Source organism: Stenella coeruleoalba (genome assembly GCF_951394435.1).
Source record: "Stenella coeruleoalba genome assembly, chromosome: 11".
NCBI classification, from domain to species: Eukaryota; Metazoa; Chordata; class Mammalia; order Artiodactyla; family Delphinidae; genus Stenella; species Stenella coeruleoalba.
This window is the reverse complement of record NC_137157.1, coordinates 101,375,824-101,399,045: the sequence shown is the minus strand read 5'-3', so window position 1 is coordinate 101,399,045 and position 23,222 is coordinate 101,375,824. Positions and strand designations below refer to the sequence as shown.

Here is a 23,222-nt window from a genome sequence, read left to right as displayed (position 1 = left end):
GACAGCCAGTGACCTGCCTCTGCCCAGAAAGACGCAGCGGGGAAGGCGGAGACTCCGGGACGGGGAAAAGGCGACCTGAGGCCCCAGAGGGCATGAGGGCGAGGGCTGCGGGCGTCCGGGAAGAGCATCCAGTGGGGCAGGCGCCGTCCCTGCGAGCAGGGACACCGAGTCACGGAGGTGGCGGGGCCGAGGCCTGACCTCCTGAGGCCTCTTGCCTTTGGCTTTTCTTCTGAAAGAGTCCACTGAAGAGTGCTGAGTCTCAAGGTGACGGGACGACCGGCCGCTGCGTGGAGAGCAGATGGCGAAGGTCAGAGGTGAGGGCGGACAGAGAGGATCCAGTCTGCACGGGAAGGTGGGAGGGGTGCGTGGGTCGGAGCTGGGACAGGGAGGCTGCAGGCACCGGGTCTGAGCGCTGGCAACATGGGAAACTGGGTCTGTGGGAGGAACAGGGCTGGAGGAGACTGGTGGGGGGGATGCTCGATCCCTGCCCTCAGGATCCCTCAGCAAACGAGGTCATTAGCACTGGTTTGCAGTGCTCCGGCCCCAGAGCCTTCATCATCCCCGACGTCAGCAAAGGGACTGAGCATCTGCCAACCGCAGACCCGGGCCTGGAGTTGGGGAGAGGAGGGGGCCGGCGCCAGACTGCAGCCTTAGGAGCCCTAAGGCCAGGAGATTCGTGTCCTGGCTGTCCTTCCAGACGCTTGCTAAGCTGTGGAGAGGACGTGTTGAATTCCAGCTGCAGGAAACGACGGGCCGCACGGAAAACCCTTCCTGTCGGAATCCAGACATTCAAATAACTGAGAATCTTGCAGCCGTATCCCCTGCTGTTTGTGGAACTAAATTACTCGTTTATAAATTGTGGTTCACTGCCCACTGGAACAGAGGTACCTAGAAGAAGCCAGAAAAACCAAGGGCACCCGGATCCCAGGGCCAGTGGAGCTGCAGGTGCCCCTCCACCAGACGACGGGCCCATGTCCCCAGCCACATGCCAGGTGCTATGGCCTGGCATCGCCCTCGAGCCGTGAAGGCAAGGTTTGTGGGTGGTGAGTGGATTCTCAACAGTCAGCAGAAAGAAAACCGGCAGCCAGGCTGCCCTGGAGTCACGTCGCACAGATGCTCAGCCCAGGGCGACCGAGGCCCGAGTGCCTGCCGCTCTGCCAGAGCTTGTTGGGTGCCTGCCGCTCTGCCAGAGCTTGTTGGGTGCCTGCCGTGTGCAGGGGGAACTCAGCTGAGAACAAAAGCAGCCCCCCCCCACCCCGGCCCCAGGCAAGGGCAATTCTTCCAGAAAGCAGGCCTGAGGCACCCAGGGGCTCAGTGTGCACTGCAGGGACAAGGCCGCCCGGGTGCAGGCGCCTCCCTCACGAGAACCTTTCACCCCTCTGACTTGCAAGGCCCCCCACCCTCCTGGGACAGGTGTCGCTGGATCCCAGTGCCCTAGAACACCCCTCCCTCCGCACACCGCCTGTGTGAGCTGCCCGGCTCCCCCGTCAGCATCCTCCCCGCCTTCTGGTCATTCCCTGCCACTCAACACCCAACCCCCCAGCCCCTGGTGGCCTCTCCCTCCCGTCCCCAAAGCCAAGCAGTCTATGCCTTCACGCTTCCTCCGAAAAACAGGGCCCCGCACATGCTGGGCGGGGACTCAAACAGAAACTGGGTCAGTGCTGAGAAACCATTATGGCACCTTGAGTAATTTCATGTTTTAGAATCTAACAAAGATGTGCGCTTTTGTTTTTTTAATTCTATTTTTCTAGTAATCCATTTTTGCTGTATCTCACAAAATTACTGGTCCACAGTAGGCTGGGGGGAAACAAGCCCCTCTTCATGGGTAGAAATGCTGCCCAGAGGCCAGCTCCCGGCCTCCGCCCGGCACCCAACCTGCTGCTCCCAGGACCCTGACCCTGCCTGGGGTCCACCTTATGGCACCCCCGCACCGTGCCACCCTTGAGCCCCCCACTCACTGTCCCCCTGATGGGACGGAGGTCCTTTGGGCCTCTGCTCCCCGCATCGGCCCTTTCAGCCGCTCCCACCTTGGCCTCTGCGGGCCCACCTGACACCCAGGTACAGGCCCAGCCCAGGGCTCCAGCCACAGTCCGCGGCTGGCATCCCATCCAGATGCTTGGCCTGGGGGAGTGCCCCGAGCCCCATCCTGTGCCCCCTCCCACGGCCCTTGGCTCCCCAAGCATGCGAGGCCCTGACCACCTACTGGAGGCCTCCAGGATTGGAGCTCTGGCGCTGCAGCCCCCAGGGCACTGCACTTCCACGTGCGTACGGTGCCCGTGCAGCAAAGGAGACGAGGCCGTGCCACAGCCTCCTGTCTGGCAGAAGCAGCTCCTCTCCTCCTCACTCTAAGCTCGACATGGACAGTCACCCACCTTCAGCCAAAGCTTCTGCCTCTCTACTCCCTCAATAGAGGCCAGATCCCCGCCCGCTGTGGGACGACTGCTTTGCGAGACCCCCACTTGCCTACAGCAGCCCCTTCACCCCGAGCCATCTCCTCTCCTGTTTCTCCAACAGGCGGGCTTGAACGAAGCCCCAGAGGCTATTACTCGGGGGCAGGGGGCGGGGGGGGGGGGCAGCCCCACCTCCCCAGAGGCCTGGAGTTCAGGGAGGAGGACGAACAGCACCGGCCTGCAGGCCTGTTCCGGTGCTCTCTCCGCACGGATACCTTCTGTCCGTTTAGGGGGAGAGGGCGCTGCAGGCTGGTTTGCAAGGTCCCTGCACTTTGAAGAACATCACAGCTGAGCTGGGAACTCAGTGCTGCCCTAAGGATTCTTCCAACTCAGGGGCTGGAAAGCTTTAGAGAGGAATGTGATGGTCTTAAAGACCAGCTTCCCGAGCGGTCAGGCTGCGGCTCCGGACGCAGGGGACTTGTTGCTCAAGTCAGCACCCCCCGCTTTAGCCAAGTGATCTCACTCAGTGCGTCTCGTCTCCACGTCACAGCCTTGCTGAGGACCACGCAGGGCAGCGGGGCGGAGTAGGCTTTGCAGTCAGGCTGCTTACGAGCTGCATGATCTCATTTACCACTCACTAGCTGTGTGACCTTAAGCAAGTTACTTAACTTCTCTGTGCCTGTTTCCTCAACTATGAGACATACTCCGACGTAGAGAACCTGGCACAGCACCTGGCACATACGAGGCGTCCACTTAATGGTACTGTCCCTCCCCTTCCTGGTGGCAGTGGATGCTGACACAGGGTGTGAAGCTGGGTCCAGAGGGCACAGGCCAAGGACATTACGATAATCCAGGAAGAGGCAGGAGAACCTGCAGTGGGAGAGAAGGGATGCGAATGCTTTCTGTGAAGCAGCAGCATGGCCAGATGCCATGTGTGAACCCCCAACCAGCAGGAGGGGCATCAGGAGGGCTGCGGCGGTGAGGACACGGGGGCAGAGAGAAAAGCCTGGCTGTTGGCATGAACTTAAAGCATCGCCACAGAAGAGACACCAGCTAGGGTGCTACAGACAAAGCTGGAGCTACTGGCTGGGCCTGGCGCCCTGTGGGTGGGAACGTGAAGTGGTACCGCATCCGTGGGAAACAGGATGGCAGCTCCACACGAAGTTAAAACCTGCGTTACCTTATGACCCAGCACTTTCACCCCTGGGTGTGCACCCAGATTTGAAAGCAGAGCCTCGGACATTAACTGTGCACCATGTTCACTGCAGCATTATTCACAGTAGCCAGAAAGGGGAACAACCCAAACACCCATCGACGGGTGGTGCATAAACACGATGTCGTCCATCCACACAGTGGAGTGTCACTCGGACTGAAAAGGACAGAGCTTCTAACACCTGCTATGACACGGATGCACTGGGAGGGCACTGCGCTCAGTGAAATAAGCCAGACACAGAAGGACAGATACTGCATGATCCCACTTATCCGAGGAAACCGGATCAGTCAAAATCACAGACACAGAGTAGTAAAAGTGGTTACCAAGGGTGGGGGGGTTAGTGTTTAATGGGGACAGAGTTTCAGTTTGGGATAAAAAACTTCTGGGGCTGGCTGGTGTAGTGGTTGCATGATGATGTGAGTGTGCCCAATGCAACTGCAGCACACACTTACCAATGGTGAAAATGGCAGATTTATGTGTATTTTACAATAAGAAGCAAAACAAGAGGTGAGTAACGAAGGTCTTAAATTACATTTAAACATGAATGGGGGGCACTGGGGAGCGGAGGAAGGTGTCCACATTAATGTGAATTACAGTAAAATGGTTAAGAAAGGGTTTTATAAACAATATACAAGGTGTAGGAGATAAAGTCTGGAAATAAAATTGCCAATTGTTTACTAATTGAAGAATTTAAAACACTGGCAAACGAAAAATTACCAAACAGCAGCAGGACACATGGGTGTCAAAGTCCAACAGGAATTTGGAAAGGGGATCAGCGTCTCAGAATTGATGGAAGCGCCAGTCGGCTGCAGTGACAACTGAGGTTACAGGTAAAAAAGTCTGGTCGTCTGGAGGAGGCGTCCAGAGGAGAAGGGGTGGGAGTGGGGTGAGATGCGGCAGTGGGACAGGCCTGGGCCCTTCCGGGAGGGGCTGATGCACTGCCAGGGGCCACGAAGGAGCAGAGGGCTGTGAAGTAGGTGTGGCCAAGGCAGCAGCTCAGTCCCCACCTCCAGGAAGGGAAGGAGGAGCCAGATGCCAGGAGAAAAATGCCAGGTGAAGAGCTGGGATGAGTTGGGATGAAGTAAAGAGAGGAGACTGGGGCAACGTTTATGGGGAGGGGACCCAGGGGAGGAGATGGGTGTGGCCAGAGGACTTGCGGGGGGTGGGGGGTGGAGCGAGGACAGTCCGGCCCCATGGACCTCGGGACGTTCCAACCCAGCGTCCAGGGTCTGATCTTAATGAGCCCTCACAGGATTCCTGTGCACACCGAAGCTGCAAGTTGTGGGGAGTGGTTTGCAATGCTGACGGCACAAAGGTCACCAGGAGAGCTCTGAAAAACCCCGGTGCCAAGGCTGCGCCCCAGACCAGGGAAAAACTGTGGGGAGGGCCCAGGCATCTGGTTTTTTTAAGTCCAGGTTTTTAAACCCCTAATGGGTGGCCTAGATTGGCAACCACTGGTCTAGGGCATTGCAAGGCCGAACATAAGGTCACTAAAATTTGTTGGATCAATCACAACAGCAGCGGCGGGAGACGCCACGGGGAGTAAACGGATGGACGGCAGAAAGGACTGGACAGCAGGTCTGCTGGGTTTAGACCCCAAAGCACCCACCAGTCCAAGGGTGGGACTCGAAGCAGAGACAGGCAAACGGGGGCAGGTGTCAGGAGGGCAGGGCCGGGGATGCAGGGGTGGCGAAGGGCTCATCAGCCCTGAAGCCACGCGCACTCGGCACCCTGCCTCAGGCCCACAGGTGCTGGCTGAGGCCCAGCTCGCTGTGATTTCTCAGGTCTGGGACAGGAAGCCGGAATCCGCACTTCTAACGAAGCCCCGGGCAGTGCTGCAGCCCAGAGCCACACTGGAGCCCCCTCCCTGGGCCAAGGGACACACAGGACTCCTCCCAAGGCCAGCTCCACCCCTGCGCCTTGGGGATCACTTCCAGAGGCTGTTTTCTGCACTGTGTCACCTTCACTGCAGTTCAGCCTGGCCGGGAGCAGAGCCGGGGTGAAAGGGGAGAGAGGGACTCAAGCCAGAACAGGGCTCAGAGGAGACAGAACGGAACAGGCCTGAGAGGGCCTGAGACCCTGCCCCTCAGGGTCTGGCCCTGCGCCGGCGTCTCTCCTGACCCACCATGGCAGCTCAGCACTGCGTTCTGCTCATATGTTGCTCTCGTGCAGCGTTTTTGCCCTGTTTTTCTCCCTTTACTGTGAAGTCTGCAGACAAAGTCGTATTTTTCCTTCTGTCCTGTTAGTAAGTACGCGAGCGCCAGGCACACAGAAGGGATTTAATAAATACTTACTGAGAAGGTGACTGCGAGTTAGTCTGTTTTCATCTTAGTTCCTGGGGCTGGGCCACGTCCTTGCCTTCTTCCTGCCGACTCAATTCCTCCCCAAAGCAAAAGCTGTGGACACGCTCCAAGGAACCAACTGCAAGGCTCTAAAAAATAACAGCCAGCCTTAATTGGCCAGAACAGCTCCGCCATCCTGCCACTTGCTGTCTGGAATGAGGTTCAGACCCAAGCAGCTAGGAGCGGGCAGTGCTTTTCCAAGTCGGAAGACATCTCAAAGGCACCTGAATTGGTACCCACATCAGGGATGCAGAGGGGGTGGGGCTTCAGAACACAACAGCCAAACCGGGAGACTTTCCAGCTGCCTCCTTGGCTAGTATATCACCGTCCACTTTCACTCGAGATTTTGGCTAGAATTGCCTAAGCAAACTAAAGGAGTGAACCCTGGTAGCAGAAAGGGAACAAAAACAGGAGCACATATGTTCCCCTTTTAAAAACCCAAAGGAAAACCATAAGGCCAGGAGACAGATCTCCAGGATGCAGTTGGGGGAGGGGACAGAGTGGGCTGCGGCAGCCTGGACACTCAGTCCGGACACTCGGCCCAGAGGCATTTCTCCCAAAGTCCTCTCCACAAAGTTTCAGGGTGAAGGTCGCCTCCAAGGGCCCGACCCTGGATTAATCTCACCCTGGAGGTGCCACTTGTTTATAAAATTAAGACATCTTCCCTCCCAATGACAGGAATAGGTTTAGAGACAAAAGCCATTACTGTCTAACAAGACCTCTGGATGTTTCCAAATGTCAAAATGGAAAGTTCCGGGCTTCCCTGGTGGCACAGTGGTTGAGAGTCCGCCTGCCAATGCAGGGGACGTGGGTTCGTGCCCCGGTCCGGGAGGATCCCCACATGCCGCGGAGTGGCTGGGCCCGTGAGCCGTGGCCGCTGAGCCTGTGCTGCGCAGCGGGAGAGGCCGCAGCGGTGAGAGGCCCGTGTACCGCAAAAAAACAGAAAACAAAACAAAATGGAAAGTTCTGTCAGTATTTTGAGACTAACCCGCATTGATCACTCATGGCTGGCTTCCTTCCTTTTCCCTAAATCTTCCCCACCAGCTTTCTTTTCACGCTCCCATCTATCTAAAGTAAGCACGGGTATGGTACCCATGGGGCTTAACAAGTGTAAATGTCAAACAATGATTCTGTAAACAGGGATAGATTAACACCATCTGATGGACCAGGTTTTGAAACAGAGTTGACCAGTGGAAGACACTTTGCTTTGGTCCCAAGGAGATAAATCTGGGAAACACCCTAAAGGCATTCAGCTAAGAGCTAAGTTCCTACTAAAAAGTCAATCTCTGGCTAAAACTGTCAGAACATTCTGGCCTTCATTTGGTGAGGAATTCATGTCATAGTAGGAGGGGTTCCAGTTGGGAATCCAAAAGTTAGAAATCAAACTTTACACGCACGTATTCATACGAGCACACACAGGTCCACATATCAGGATGCAAAGGGGGCCAGGCCAGGGTCCTGGCCACCTGCCCCCGGCCCCGCCCAGGCTGAGGGGACTGAGAGTCAAGCAAGACAAACACTCCGACTGGCATCACATCAAATTCGGGGTTTACTAACAACTTCCATTTTAAAGTTCATTTTTGGGGGGTTTCAAAAAAACACATGGAAATGCAACTACTCAACTAGAAAATGTGATTGACATAGTGTTTTATAGGATAAGTGTTTTGTATGGGAGACTGACTGCACTGTGAACACAGTTCTTAAAAAGGACAAGGGCTGAAGTCTCAAAAATATATACCAATATATCAATGGGGATAATGTTACAACAAACAACTGAAGGTCATGAAGGTCACGGCCCAGAAAGTGATAAACCTGAGGGGGAACAGATCTGGAAACTGGGACTATCTGTGGTAGCATTTCTACTGAAAGGTATTACTTACAAGGATAAAACAGGCCAGGAATGTTTGTGACCTAAGACTCCAGCTAACTGATAACAGGCGGCTCCTCTTCATCTCTCCTCCCCCTCCCCCAACAACAAACACCCTCCCAGGAACTGGGAAGGAAAACTAAATTGGGAGGGGGGAGAGCACCGCCTAGTCTCCAAGCCTCCAGCCCAGGCGCAGGCGCACACTTCACTTACGGGACGGGTGGTCTGGGTTTGGGTGAAGCGCTGTTTGTGCAAGCGCCTGGGCTGGTGAGGATGGCCCTGGGCTGGGCGCAGAAGGTGGGGCCCACAGGCCTGGTCGGGAAGAGTGTGTGATCCCCACACGCCGCCTGGACCCACCAGCCAGCTTGTTACTGCTCAGCTTCTCTGCAGAGTCCCCGTCACCGGTGCGGGGCCCACCCCGTCCCCACCCCGTCCCCGCCCAGTGCGTGGCCCGCGGGGACCATGTGGGCTGAGATGGGGCTGCCTTTTTAGGTGACGGCCCTGGGGCCTAATTCAAACCTCTGTCCTGATGGGAGTTTGCCCCATGATGAAAGTGACACAGGACACACACAACTCACACGTATCACCTTGCTATTTTAAGAATGTACTTTATACAAAATAACCAGTTCATATGGAAATAAATCTACAGACCTCCAAGGATCAAAAAGCTTTTGAAAAAGTTCTTTTAAAAAATTATCCAACACACAGTATAGAACTAACTATTGAGGTAAGTGTGGCTCTCAGTGAAACAGGGAATCAGCAGACCAGACAAAATATACACAATATAAAAATAAATAGCATTCCCCTTTCCAGTACTGGCCAGGAAAGCCCACGGGCTTCTGCAGCAGGGGAGCCGGGCACGAGCCCCAGCTGGGAGGGCAGCGTTCAGTAACTCACTCCCGAACCCACCTACCCTTTTCAAAACCACAGGTCAGCTAGCTGGTTTGAGGCGTTTCTACATCAGCCCCCAGGGCAGAACGAGGGAGAGACCAGTGTGCAGGCAGCCCGCGGACGGACTGCTCGGCAAGGGCCTACAAAGCAGTGGGGATGAAGAGCGGCCAGCCTCACGCGAGAGGACGCAGGGCACGGAAGGCCCGTGTCCCAGCAGAGTCCAGTCACGGGCTCAGCCCCTGGCTGGGGACCCCGCACCCCAGCAGCCGCGGCCCGACGCCCCAACTCCCACACGACCCGATTTCTGAGGTGGGCATCCCAGTCCTTCCGCTGGACTCTGAACGCCCTGGATGCCGCTGTTCTGTGACGGTCTCTGCCTCGGGGCGATTGGGTTAGGGTTTCACGGGAAATTTCAAACCAGGACTTGAGAGCAGTGTGTAGCTGTAGATAGGAACTTCCTTTAAAAAGTGAGAAAAAAGCTCAGCCCAGGTGACGCTGGCTGTCCCGGACAGCACGCAGCCCACTCCCGGACCGGCAGGAACTAAGACAAGTGATGACCCAGCAGATAACCCGCGCGACAGAGACCTGGACGCCCAGTCTCGTCTCAGCCCAGACCTCTCACGCCCAGTCTCAGCCCAGTCACGAGAACGCTGCCAGGCTCTGTGGGCCAGGCTGGCTGAGGGCCGAAGGCTTTCAAGCAACATGTAAGTTTTCCTGTTCAGAGGCCCCCGGGGCCCCAGGTAGGGCGTCCTGCTGACAACAGGCCAGTGTGTCCCCACCCCCACCCCCTGCAAGGGAGACGGTGCAGCAGCTTTAGTTCCACTTTTAAAAGGTGGGATGAGAAAAGTGTTACCAACAGGATCTGTGTGTCTGTCCTTACTTAGTCTTATGTTTTTACTGTAATGAATTTTAGCCAAGAGCTAATTTTAAATGGACAGACTCTGAGGGGAAAACCCCAGGCCAGACACCTCCCCAAAGGCTCTACTTTTCTCCCTGGATCTTTTATTTCCCTGGGTCCTGGGGAGATAGTTTCTAACCAAGGTCAGCGGTGGACGTGAAGTCCTCCTGGCCCCTGACAGGCGGCAGTAGCCCCAGGGGAAGGTCCCTCTGGGACCTCCTCCCAAGCCACGTTCCAGCTGGGAGGAGCGCAGGGGCCCGGCCGGGGACGGCCCTACCGGCCAAGGGACACAGCCAGCTCACCACAGTATCCACGTGGGGCTCCACTCCCTCCACACCCCCTCAGTGTCCACTCACCCAGAAGGGAGGCTCCTGTCCTGTCCACAGCTCCTGGGGCAGCGGGTGATGGGGGAGGGGCTGCGGCGGGGGGAGCAGAGCGACCCGAGGCTGCGAGGCCCCCAGGCGGAAGGAGAGGGCGGAATCGCTGTGGTCCCTCCTGGCCCTGCCCCGGGCTGGTTCGGCTCAAGGCAGGGGTGCCCACAGCCTCGCACCCAAAGCAGCTTCAAGGCCGGCGGGGAGAAGGCTCTGGGCCCAGACCAGCTACACAAAGCTGCGGTCTCCCCTCCCAGCTGGCGCACAGACACGCGGGGAAGCACAGTGTCCTGGGCACGGTCCTTCACAGCTCGGGGGCCAACCTGGACCTGCCCGCAACCCTACCCCATCCTTCCCAAGGGGCGACGCTGACCTCCCCACCCTGAACCACATCACGCCCGTGACAGGGTTCTAACAAGAACCAGGATCCAATGAGAACACAGCCCCCAAACTCACTCCATCTAAAAGCACGCCAAATTTTAGTCTGGTAAGGAAAAATTCGTGTTTCTGTGCAGCGTGTCTGGGAGGCGTCCGCGTTCCCAGGGCTCAACCTGCCCAAGCCTCGTGCGCCCCGCAGGTCAGCATCCACGTGTTTGGAGCTGGTGCCTGGGTTCCACGTGGACAATAGGGATGTTTCCAACTTGTTTCTTTTCCTACTGAAAGCGCAGGTTTATTCCAGCTTCATCAAGGACGCTAGGACTGGAGGCAAGGTTTTCCCGGCCTCTCACACAGCTGAATTTATAAGAAACAAGTGCAAATCAACCAATCAATGTTTTATGGAAGCTTTTCTACTAACCCAAAGGCATGCTTGAAAAATACACTATTCTTTACAGAAACCTGTTAACTTGAGGGCATCTTCCTTAGTTGTTTTTTTTTTCTTTTTTCCTTTGTGGGATATTCGTAAGTTTAAAACGTATGAGTCCTAACTTTGGTGGCATCTCAGCTAAAATCAAAGAATGCTAACCAGGGAGAATCCAGTGTCGTTGGCTTCTAAAACTGTAATAAGGTAACTTAATACTGTAAAACTGTTTCCTATCACAGACAAACAAGTGATTTCAAGAACTTGCTCTTGATAGCTATTTTAAATCACCATGACTTATTTTACTATGATTCACATAAAATGAATAAAAACTATATATACTGAAATATTCCTAAATTCAAGCTGTAAATCTATGGAATACATTTTCCTATTAAAAACTGTGCAGCTTCTTTATTGATACTAAACATATACAAACCTGAGTAGTCACTGCCACAAACTGGGATTCGTGCCAGGAAGCTTGTGGCGTCTTCTAGACCACAGTCCCGGCAGGCCTGTGGTGGGGACAGGTCACCTCACCTTCTAACGAGCAAATGCCTGATACTGGTTCACAACTACCTGGCGGGGCAGCTGGCCAACCAGGAGGGGCGCCGCTGTGTTGGATCAGGACCTGGGCGCCAAGCCAGGGGGCTGCCCCTCATGCTGACAGGAAGAGCCCGTTAGAGGAAACACGGCGGCCTTGCCCGCCCTCTCCTCCAGCTCCCGAATGTGAGTGGGTCAGGGCTGTAAACAGAGGAGGGTCAGCAGGGCTGCAGGCCCCCCAGCCAGACCCCACCCCACCCCCCGCCCTGCAGGCTTTGTGTACAGTACATTCACCACCACCGACAGAAATCATCTTCAAGGCAACATGAAAACTCTGTAAACTGGACCCAGCTCCAAACACATCCAACACGAGTAGTCCCTTCCCCAAACGTATACCTGAGTGCAGCTGCCATGACAGCCCACCAGCACCGCCCCCCCAGGTCAGGATGATCTTCCCTGAACAAGAGTCTCAGGGTCTGGAAAAGCCACCAGAGTCCAGCCCATCTCGTCTCCACTCTCGCCCAGGACCTCGCGAGCAGGTGCGTCGGTGAGGAGGGGCGTCCAGGCTCTGGGACGCACGAAGTGATGCCAATGACGGGAGAGGTGGGTGGGGCTGCGCCCCCCTCCTCCCCATTCTCCACCCTCGTCATATGCAGCTTTCTGTTTCCCTGGGGCTTGTTTCCTCCTTGGACTAGCTCTGAGGGAAGCAAAATAAAGACAATTTAAACAAAATTAACATGTGTTAACTGTTGAGAACAATTAAGCTCAAGCACTCCTCTCCGTCTGGGGAAACAGCCTGATCTGGCTTCGTCAGCCAGTTCTGCTGCAGTGCGGGCTCTGAATCCTGGACCGCCCGACTCACAGCTCAGCCCTGTAGCGCCGAGGACTCCTGCCTCCAGGGAGGCCGGGTCGGGGCAGGGGAGAGAGAGCAGGCACGGGCAGCTCAAGGCACGGCGCCCAGCACCGTGGACCAGCCTCTCCCAGATGAAGTAGGTGGGGAGGGTAAAACAGACAAGGGATGGTATCCAAGAAATGCTGGCAGCCAGTCTGGGAAAAGGGAGTTTAAATAATCCCCAAACAGCTGGTGCCGTAAGAACAGGAATAAGGGACTCGCCAGTACGGGAGGGAAGCTGCTTCCGAGGCCCCGTCAGCTGGAGTGCTTGGGCCGGGTCCTCCCCGGCTGCCCACAGGACACAAAGCCCTTTCTGGGGACAGTCTCTGCATCGACAGCAACAAACTCAAGTCCTTACTTCCTGCCACCTGGAAGAATGAGAAGACCTCTGATATTTCATCATTCTGACCTGATCGAGAGGAAGTGTTGGGGGCTTATGTGGTGGCAGCCCCTCCTGTGGCGCTGCTGGTGCCGGCGTCTTTGGGAACGAGGGCCGGGACTGGGCCGGGTGCATCTGCAGTCTAGAGACGTAAGTAAGGAACGGTTAAGAATGAGCGAAGACAGACTCAGTGCAAAGGAAAAAACCTTTAATTGTGAAAAGTCTCACACAGACCCTGCCTTGACTACCCAGGAGATCAACACTGCACACTGACACAGGTGCTTCCAAGTGTGGCGGGTGAGAGATGCCTGACACCACCTGTGCAGGACTCCTGACAAAGGTGTGCAATGTGACTCTGAACATGAGAAAACAACGAGAAGAATCCAGGGTCTGGGGCACTCTGACAGCAGAAGTGGCCTCCGGACTTTGAAAAACAAAGAAAGCAAAGCCAACGTTGTAAATTAAGAGACTACACAGGCACAGCAACCGAGCTAGATCCATGAACCTCGAATGGATCCTGAATGGGGAAAAAAATCAAAAAGAAGCAGAGCTACAAGGACACTCTGCGGACAACTGAAGAAATCCAATAAGGCCTCCATCAGACCAGCTGACGCTACTTCCTTTGCTGGGGTAATGGCCTGGGGCTGCGCTCCAGGAGGACAGAGACAAAGATAAGACAAGAAACATAACAGGTATTCAGAGAGGCCTAAAGCAAATGCGGAAAGGTCTTCTGAGGCTGGCCCTGGGAGGGACACTCGGGTTCTTAAGGTGGATGGTGCTGGTTTTATGGTGAGGCTTTTTCAAGACTTTTGACTTGAAAACTTCCTGGATGACAGATTACCCGGGTGGGTCTATCAGAATTCTCATGGGGACAGTAATGTAACTTGCCCTAGCTCTGGATAAACCTAGTTTTTTCATTCAGTGTTACAGGAAGAAATGAGAGGCAAGGAGTAAGCCTGGGACACCACCTGTGACCGCCCACCCCAGGTCTGAGACCCCTTCACCCAGGTGACAGCCTCTGCCTACAGCTCCCAAACGCTGGCCATCAGGTGTCCAAAATCTAACTGAACGGTCACTTAAATGCCAATTCACTTTCACAAGGGAAAAACACACCACAGACAAAACTGGACTCCAAAGCTAGCACCTTCCCAGTAAGTCCCCAGCACCCACAACCCACATGCTCTTCCCGCGCCCACACCACGCACACCACCTTCATTACCAAGGCCGTTTTTCTTTGTTAAAACTACCATCTACTCTTTTTTCCCCTAGAAAACAGCACTCTGTGCAGCCTTACCCGGACGGTCTGTACATCTCCTGGAAAGGCACCCTCACCCCACTTCCAGGGCCCATCTGTTCCATCATCACAGCCTGGAAGTGGCCCAGGCCCTCTTCTGGATAGCGGTAGAGGGGGCACTCAGGGGACAGGCCATTGGGCTGGGCCACCACTGGGCGGTGAGGTGGGTGAGCAGCCGTGGGGGAGGAGTAAGCCCTGGGCTGGAAATGCCCGGCCGGCCGCTGCGGCGGGTAAGGAGGCCCCGCGTGCAGCATCACCCCGTGCGGAGGGCAAGCAGACGAACCGAAGCCCACCCCCGAGCTCAGCGGTGCAGGGGGCGTTCCGTAGAGATACTCGCTGGCTGACAGCGAACTCTGCCGCTTGGTAGCTGCATTGTGGTTGTCCAGATCTAAAAATTCTTTGGGACTCTCTGGCCTCTCCATAGACTCATCCTGCTTCTCCTCTGGGCCGGGATTCTGCCCATCAGCTGTCTTGGCGACCACGGTGTCCACCCGCGTGGGGGAAGTTAAGGCAGCGCTCAGTGCCTCGCAGCCCTGCAGCCCAGCCCCAACGCTCTTATCGAGGAAGAGGGGCCTGGCAGGGGCAGGCTGAGCCGGCGGGGGCCCGCTCGGGCTTCCCGGGGCAGGGAGGTGTCTCTGCCAGTCTGAAAAGCCCTGTGGACACGAGTAATAAGGAGTCCGCGGGTAGTGATGGTAGGAAGGCTGAGGTGGCGGCTGGTAGGGGTACCTCATTCCCTGGTGGGGGCGGTACCGGGGGAAGACTCCAGAATGAGGGTCGTGGGACGGAAACGCCCGAGGGGGAAAAGGCTGAGGGTGCGGGGCTGAGGGCTTGCCCCCCATCACAGGGCCCACAGCCTGCAGGCCTGGGCCGACGTGGTACCGTGCAGTGGAGCTGGGGTACTCCAGGCCAGGCGCATACAGGGGGGCGCACGTGGGCTCGGCGGGTGGCATGGCCTCTGGTGGCGCTCTGCCCTTGCCCTCGGACCCACACGGGGAGGCTTCCACCCTCAGTCCGTTTTCAGGCAGTGCCCCCGGGTCAGCTAGGGCACACCCCTGGGCGGCTGCGCCTGCGAAGCCGCTCCCCGAGAGCCAGGCGCCCCTGCCCGCGCTCACTGGGCAGCTGTCTCCAGGCTCCGAGGACTCGTGCCTGAGCTCTGGGCCATCCGAATCCCTTCCCTGGGGCGAGCTCCGCCTGGCACAGTCGGCCTGCAGTGGGGGCGCGGGGTGAGGTAGCTGCTTGAGGAACGCCCCCTCCAAAGCACCAACACTGGCTGGTTTCTCCTCGAGCCCAGGCAAGGGATCTGCTGCAAGAAAAACGGAGACAAAGTTGCGCCTCGGGAGCTGAAACCTCAGCATATGATGGGCAGTCAGACAATGTGGACGTGGGGCCCCGGTGGCGACACCCTGATTCCCCCAACCCAGACCAGGGCTAAGGCTCTGCAGCTCCTGCAAGATCTGCCAGAGGCCTCGCGATCCCTTCCGCACTAGCAAGGGTGTGCAATCCGTGTGCCCAACTCCAAGGACATGTGAAACATGGACGGAGGGCGCGCTGGCGCTGGAACTGCAGGCCTGGTTGGGAGGCTGTGGCCTGACAGTGAGAAAGAGGGACCCGGCATGAGGACACCAGGAATGCCGGAACCCGACCTCTGCCGTCAGGACACCCGCCCCAAGGGAGTAGGGACTAGGTTCTGTTCCCCACCACACACTCAGTCATTCACACAAAACGGGGCTCAATCAGTATTTGCTGAATGGATGAAAATACACGTCTTGTCTGGACATCTTGAAAACAGGATGCCGACAGTGTTAACACTCAAAAGGCACCTTCAGCATATTACAGAAATTTAATAAACAATCAAACTAAATTACTAGACTCAATTGCTTAATTACAAACTCAGAATTCTTTTCCTTGCTATTGTGTTTAGCCATAAACACGTCTTATTATTATGATCTCTGAGGTAGGGCAGAGTTGTTGCCCAGAGGTGGTCACAATACAATTCTGGTGAGAGCTTAAGGACAAGATCAAGAATTCATGACTTTTAAGATCAACTAGGATCACAGGCTCCTGATAAACTAATGCTGGCTTTAAAGATCAAAGGTACAAGCTATACAATGATAATGAAAATGTGCACTTTTCAACATTCAGTCAACATAAAACACGGCAACACCTCACACCACACACAAAAATAAACAAGTGGGACCTAATGAAACTTACAAACTTTTGTACAGCAAAGGAAACCATAAACAAAACGAAAAGACAACCTATGGACTGGGAGAAAATATTAGCAAATTATGCGACCAACAAGGGCTCAATTTCCAAATATACAAACAGCTCATACAACTCAACATAAAAACAAACCAATCAAAAAATGGGTACAAGACATAAATAGACATTTCTCCAAAGAAGACATACAGATGGTCAAGAGGCACCTGAAAAGATGCTCAACATCACTAATTATTAGAGAAATGCAAATCCAAACTACAAAGAGGTATCACCTCACACTGGTCCGAATGGCCATCATCGAAGAGGTCTACCAATAATAAATGCTGGACAGGATGTGGGGAAAAGAGAACCCTCCTACACTGCTGGTGGGAATGTAAATTGATGCAACCACTATGGAGAACGGTATGAAGGTTCCTTAAAAAACTAAAAATAAAGTTAACGTATGATCCTGCAATCCCACTCCTGGGCATATATCTGGAGACAACCATAATTCGAAAAGACACATGCACCCCAATGTTTGCTGCAGCACTATTTACAATAGCCAAGACACAGAAGCAACCTAAATGTCCATCGACAGATGAATGACTAAAGAAGATGTGGTATGTGTACACAATGGAATACTACTCGGCCGTAAAAAAGAATGAAATAATGCCATTTGCAGCAACATGGATGGACCTAGAGATTGTCACACTAAGTGAAGTCAGAGAAAGACAAATACCATATGATATCACTTACATGTGGAACCTATAATATGACACAAATAACGTTATCTATGAAACAGAGTCACAGACATAGAGAACAGATGTGGCTGCCAAGTGCGAGGGGAAGTGGGGGATAGATGGATTGGGAGTTTGGGATTAGCAGGTGCAAATTATTACATACAGGACAGATGAACAACAAGGTCCTACTGTATAGCACAGAGAACTATACTCTATATCCTGTGATAAACCATCATGGGAAAGAATGTATTTGTTTGTGTAACTGAATCACTGCTGTATAGCAGAAATTAATACAACATTGTAAACCAACTACACTTCATTAAGATAATAAAACGCAAACAAAACAAACAAAAATCCACGGCAACTAACAGACAGACTGCTCCAAGGTTTGGTCCTGGGACTTCTCCTCCAAAGCTGTGAATTCCAGACATGTCTGAAATCAATACTGGAAAATTTTGCTAAAGCTGGTATTCACGGAACGGGGCTTTCCTCCAAAGAAACACTAAATGGAAGTTTGAGTTCTAGGTCCACCCCCAACTTTACATGGAATCGTCATCATATTTTGCACAAGTCCAGGTGTCCCCCACTCTCTCACATGCAACACAGGCTAGATGTCTATCCCGGAAACAAGCACTGATCACACAGAGCAGTCCTGTCACCTTTCTCCTGCAGTTTTACGTTTACTCGCTTAAATGGCATTTCTGAGAAACCCCTTCAAGACTGGCTGCTCTCACTAACTACTCTTCATTCCCAGCGGCACAGATACGCACCCGAGGAGAGCAGAATGGAGAGGACTGGACGTGAAGTAAAACACTGGAAATGTATTTCCCATGGGTAACTTTCAGCACAGCAATTTTTAAGTGGGGCTGGATAATGCAGGGGTTGAGGACACGAGCGCTGGACCCGGTGCGTCTGGTTCAAACCCCAGGACCCACCCAACCACCCCTGTCCCCAGAACTAGATGAAGGCAAATAACCGTCTTTGTGCCTTGGAATTTCTATCTATAAAAACGACGATGATAATAAAAGCTCCCTCAAAGGCTTGCTCTGAGAATTCAGAGGGTCATTATGGGTAAAAGTCTCAAAAAGAGTGCCTGGTACAGTAAGCACTGCCCCTGTGCAGCGATGGTCATCACAAAAATCCTTCTGACCAGGACTGGCTCAACCCAGCGTAATTTAAGGAAAAGAGGCTGGAGGCCAGTCTACATCTTGTACAACAGTCTGTGTTAAAAGGTGAGTCATTTTGAGTTCAGTGTCCTGTGTGGAGCTTCAGTGCACGTCCTGAGCTGAAGTGTCGGCTCAGCCATTTCACGAGGAACTCTGGTCTGAAGGGCCGGTGGCAAGGCCTCTGCATGGGGCCCGCTATGAGCAAGTGAATCAGACCAATAAGCACAAAGGGAAAAAGGTGGATGGGCTAGGCGTGAAGTGAGGTGGCCAGATTTATGTCCTTTCCAGACAAAATGGGGATCCTCTCTAGCAACAGGAGGTGTGAAGAGAGAGGACCTTCAAGATGGCAGAGGAGTAAGACATGGAGCTCACCTTCCTCTCCACAAATATATCAAAAAATACATCTACATGTGGAACAACTTGTGCAGAATAACTACTGAATGCTGGCAGAAGACGTCAGACTTCCCAAAAGCCGTGTGGCCGACAGGGTCTTCGTGCTCTGGCCAGCTGTCAGGCCTGAGCCTCTGAGGTGGGAGAGCCAGGTTCCGGACACTGGACCACCAGACCTCCAGGCCCCAAGTAGCATCCACCAGCGAGAGCTCTCCCAGAGATCTCCATGTCAACACTAAGACCCAGCTCCACTCAACGACCAGATAGCTCCAGTGCTGGACACACTATGCCAAACAACTAGCAAGACAGGAACACAACCCCACCCATTAGCAGAGAGGTTGCTTAAAATCATAATAAGGTCACAGACACCCCAAAACACACCACCGGATGCAGTCCTGCCCACCAGAAAACAAGATCCACCCTCAACCACCAGAACACAGGATGGAAAAAGATATTCCATGCAGACGGAAATCAAAAGAAAGCTGGAGTAGCAATTCTCATATCACACACAAGAGACTTTAAAATAAAGACTATTAGAAGAGACAAAGAAGGACACTACATAATGATCAAGGGATCGATCCAAGAAGATATAACAATTGTAAATTTTATGCACCCAACACAGAGCACCTCATTACATAAGGCAAATGCTAACAGCCATAAAAGGGGAAACTGACAGTAACACAATCATAGTAGGGGACTTTAACACCCCACTTTCACCAATGGACAGATCATCCAAAATGAAAATAAATAAGGAAACACAAGCTTTAAATGACACATTAAACAGGATGGACTTAATTGCTATTTATAGGACACTCCATCCAAAAACAACAGAATACACTTTCTTCTCAAGTGCTCATGGAACATTCTCCAGGATAGATCATATCTTCGGACACAAATCAAGCCTCAGTAAGTTTAAGAAAACTGAAATCGTATCAAGCATCTTTTCCGACCACAACGCTATGACACTAGATATCAATTACAGGAAAAGATCTGTAAAATATACAAACACAAACACACGGAGGCTAAACGATACGCTACTAGATAACCAAGAGATCAATGACGAAATCAAGAGAAAATCAAAGGACACCCAGCAACAGGGCTGCCCTGGGGGCGCAGTGGGCGAGAGTCCGCCTGCCGATGCAGGGGACGCGAGTTTGTGCCCCGGTCCGGGAGGATCCCGCATGCAGCGGAGCGGCTGGGCCCGGGAGCCATGGCCGCTGAGCCTGCGCGTCCGGAGCCTGTGCTCCGCGACGGGAGAGGCCACAACAGTGAGAGGCCCGCGTACCGCAAAAAGAAAAGAGAAAAAAAAAAAACACAAACAAATGACAATGAAAACACGATGACCCAAAACCTATGGGATGCAGCAAAAGCAGTTCTAAGAGGGAAGTTTATAGCAATACAATCCTACCTCAAGAAACAAGAAAAATCTCAAATAAACAACCTAACCTTACACCTAAAGCAATTAGAGAAAAAAGAACAAAAAAAATCCCCAAAGTTAGCAGAAGGAAAGAAATCATAAAAATCAGATCAGAAATAAATAAAAAAGAAATGAAGGAAACAATAGCAAAGATAAATACAACTAAAAGCTCATTTTTCGAGAAGATAAACAAAATTGATAAACCATTAGCCAGAGTCATCAAGAAAAAAAGGGAGAAGACTCAAATCAGTAGAATTAGAAATGAAAAAGGAGAAATAACAACTGTCACTGCAGAAATACAAAGGATCATGAGAGATTATTGCAAGTAACTATATGCCAATAAACTGGACAACTTGGAAGAATGGACAAATTCTTAGAAAAACACAACCTTCCGAGACTGAACCAGGAAGAAACAGAAAATATAAACAGACCAATCACAAGCACTGAAATTGAAACTGTGATTAAAAATCTTCCATCAAAGAAAAGCCCAGAACCAGATGGCTTCACAGGTGAATTCTATCAAACATTCAGAGAAGAGCTAACACCTATCCTTATCAAACTCTTCCTAAATATAGCAGATGGAGGAACACTCCCAAACTCATTCTACGAGGCCACCATCACCCTGATACCAAAACCAGACACACGTCACAAAAAAAGAAAACTACAGGCCAGAATCTCTGATGAACATAGATGCAAAAGTCCTCAACAAAATACCAGCAAACAGAATCCAACAGCACATTAAAAGGATCATACACCATGATCAAGTGGGGTTTATCCCAGGAATGCAAGGATTCTTCAATATATGCAAATCAATCAGTGGGATACACCATATTAACAAATTGAAGGATAAAAACCGTATGATCAGAAAAAGATGCAGTAAAAGCTTTTGACAAAATTCAACACCCATTTACGATAAAAGTTCTCCAGAAAGTAGGCATAGAGGGAACCTACCTCAACATAATAAAGGCCATATATGACACACTCACAGCCAACATCGTTCTCAATGGTGAAAAACTGAAACCATTTCCTCTAAGATCAGGAACAAGACAAGGTTGTCCACTCTCACCATTACTGAACATAGTTTTGGAAGTTTTAGCCACAACAATCAGAGAAGAAAAAGAAATAAATGGAACCCAAATCGGAAAAGAAGTAAAACTGTCACTGTCTGCAGATGACATGATACTACAGATAGAGATCCTACAGATGCTACCAGAAAACTACTAGAGCTAATCAATGAATTTGGTAAAGCAGCAGGATACAAAATTAATGCACAGAAATCTCTTGCACTCCTATACACTAATGATGAAATATCTGACAGAGAAATTAAGGAAACACTTTCATTTGTTACTGCAACAAAAAAGAATAAAATACCTAGGAATGAACCTACATAAGGAGACAAAAGACCTTATGACAAAAATTACGGATGACACAAACAGACGGAGAGATATACCATGTTCTTGGATTGCAAGAATCAATATTGTGAAAATGACTATACTACCCAAAGCAATCTACAGATTCAATGCAATCCCTAGCAAACTACCAATGGCATTATTCACAGAACTAGAACAAAAAATTGCACAATTTGTATGGAAGCACAAAAGAGCCCGAACAGCAAAAGCAATCTTGTGAAAGAAAAACGGAGCTGGAGGAATCAGGCTCCTGGACTTCAGACTATACTACATAGCTACAGTAATCAAGACAGTATGGTACTGGCACAAAAACAGAAATATAGGTCAATGGAAAAGGACAGAAAGCCCAGAGATAAACCCACGCACATTTGGTCACCTTATCTTTGATAAAGGAGGCAAGAATATACAATGCTTAAAAGACAGCCTCTTCAATAAGTGGTGCTGGGAAAACTGGACAGCTACATGTGAAAGAATGAAATTAGAACACTCCCTAACACGGTACACAAAAATAAACTCAAAATAGATTAAAGACTTAAATGTAAGGCCAAACACTATAAAACTCTTAGAGGAAAACATAGGCAGAACACTCTGACATAAATCAGAGCAAGATCCTTTTTGACCCACCTCCTAGAGAAACGGAAATAAAAACAAAAATATACAAATGGGACCTAATAAAACTTAAAAGCTTTTGCACAGCAAAGGAAACCATAAACAAGACGAAAAGACAACCCTCAGAATAGGAGAAACTATTTACAAATGAAGCAACGGACAAAGGATTAATCTCCAAAATGTACAAGCAGCTCATGCAGCTCAATATCAAAAAAAACAAACAACCCAGCCCCAAAATGGGCAGAAGACCTAAACAGACATTTCTCCAAAGAAGATATACAGATTGCCAACAAACACATGAAAGGTGCTCAACATCGCTAATCACTTGAGAAATACACATCAAAACTACAATGAGGTATCACCTCACACCGGTCAGAATGACCATCATCAAAAAAATCTACAAACAGGGCTTCCCTGGTGGCGCAGTGGATGAGAGTCCGCCTGCCGATGCAGGGGACACGGGTTCGTGCCCCGGTCCGGGAAGATCCTACATGCCGCGGAGTGGCTGGGCCCGTGAGCCATGGCCGCTGAGCCTGCACGACCGGAGCCTGTGCTCCGCAATGGGAGAGGCCACAACAGTGAGAGGCCCACGTACCGCAAAAAAAAAAAAAATCTACAAACAATAAATGCTGGAGAGGTTGTGATGAAAAGGGAACCCTCCTGCACTGTTGGTGGGAATGTAAACTGATACAGCCACTAGGGAGAAGAGTAGGGAGGTTTCTTAAAAAACTAAAAACAGAACTACCATACGACCCAGCAATCCCACTACCGGGCATATACCCTGAGAAAACCATAATTCAAAAAGAGTCATGTACCATAATGTTCGCTGCAGCACTGTTTACAATAGCCAGGACATGGAAGCAACCTAAGCGTCCATCGACAGATGAATGGGTAAAGAAGATGTGGCACATGTATACAGTAGAATGTTACTCAGTCAAAAAAAGAAACGAAATTGAGTTATTTGTAGTAAAGTGGATGGACCTAGAGTCTGTCCTACAGAGTGAAGTAAGTCAGAAAGAGAAAAACAAATACTGTGTGCTAACACATATATATAGAATCTTAAAAAAAAAAAAAAAGGTTCTGAAGAACGTAGGGGCAGGACAGGAACAAAGACGCAGACGTAGAGAATGGACTTGAGGACACGGGGAGGGGGATGGGGAAGCTGGGACGAAGTGAGAGAGTGGCATGGACATATACACACTACCAAATGTAAAACAGCTAGCTAGTGGGAAGCAGCCGGAAGCAGCCGCATAGCACAGGGAGATCAGCTCGGTGCTTTGTGACCCCCTAAAGGGGTGGGATAGGGAGGGTGGGAGGGAGATGCAAGAGGGAGGGGATATGGGGACATATGTATATGTATAGCTGGTTCACTTTGTTATACAGCAGAAACTAACACACCATTGTAAAGCAATTATA

At 51.7% G+C, this 23,222-nt stretch overlaps 1 protein-coding gene across 2 annotated transcripts in view; it reads right to left on the bottom strand.

Moving 5' to 3' along the window:
• Nucleotides 1-10,730: 10,730 nt before the first annotated feature.
• The window catches only part of CECR2 (CECR2 histone acetyl-lysine reader), a 155,596-nt gene continuing 143,104 nt past the window's right edge, over nt 10,731-23,222 (bottom strand). Inside the window, exons 16-18 of one of the 2 annotated variants that reach the window (XM_079937652.1) lie at nt 13,877-15,179; nt 12,613-12,724; nt 10,731-12,008 (exon numbers count right to left, since the gene is read on the bottom strand). In XM_079937652.1, coding sequence (XP_079793778.1) covers nt 12,003-12,008; nt 12,613-12,724; nt 13,877-15,179 — 1,421 coding nt within the window. In that variant the 3' untranslated portion in view covers nt 10,731-12,002. The remainder of the gene's footprint in view (nt 12,009-12,612; nt 12,725-13,876; nt 15,180-23,222) is intronic. The other variant, XM_079937653.1, reaches the window with a different exon arrangement.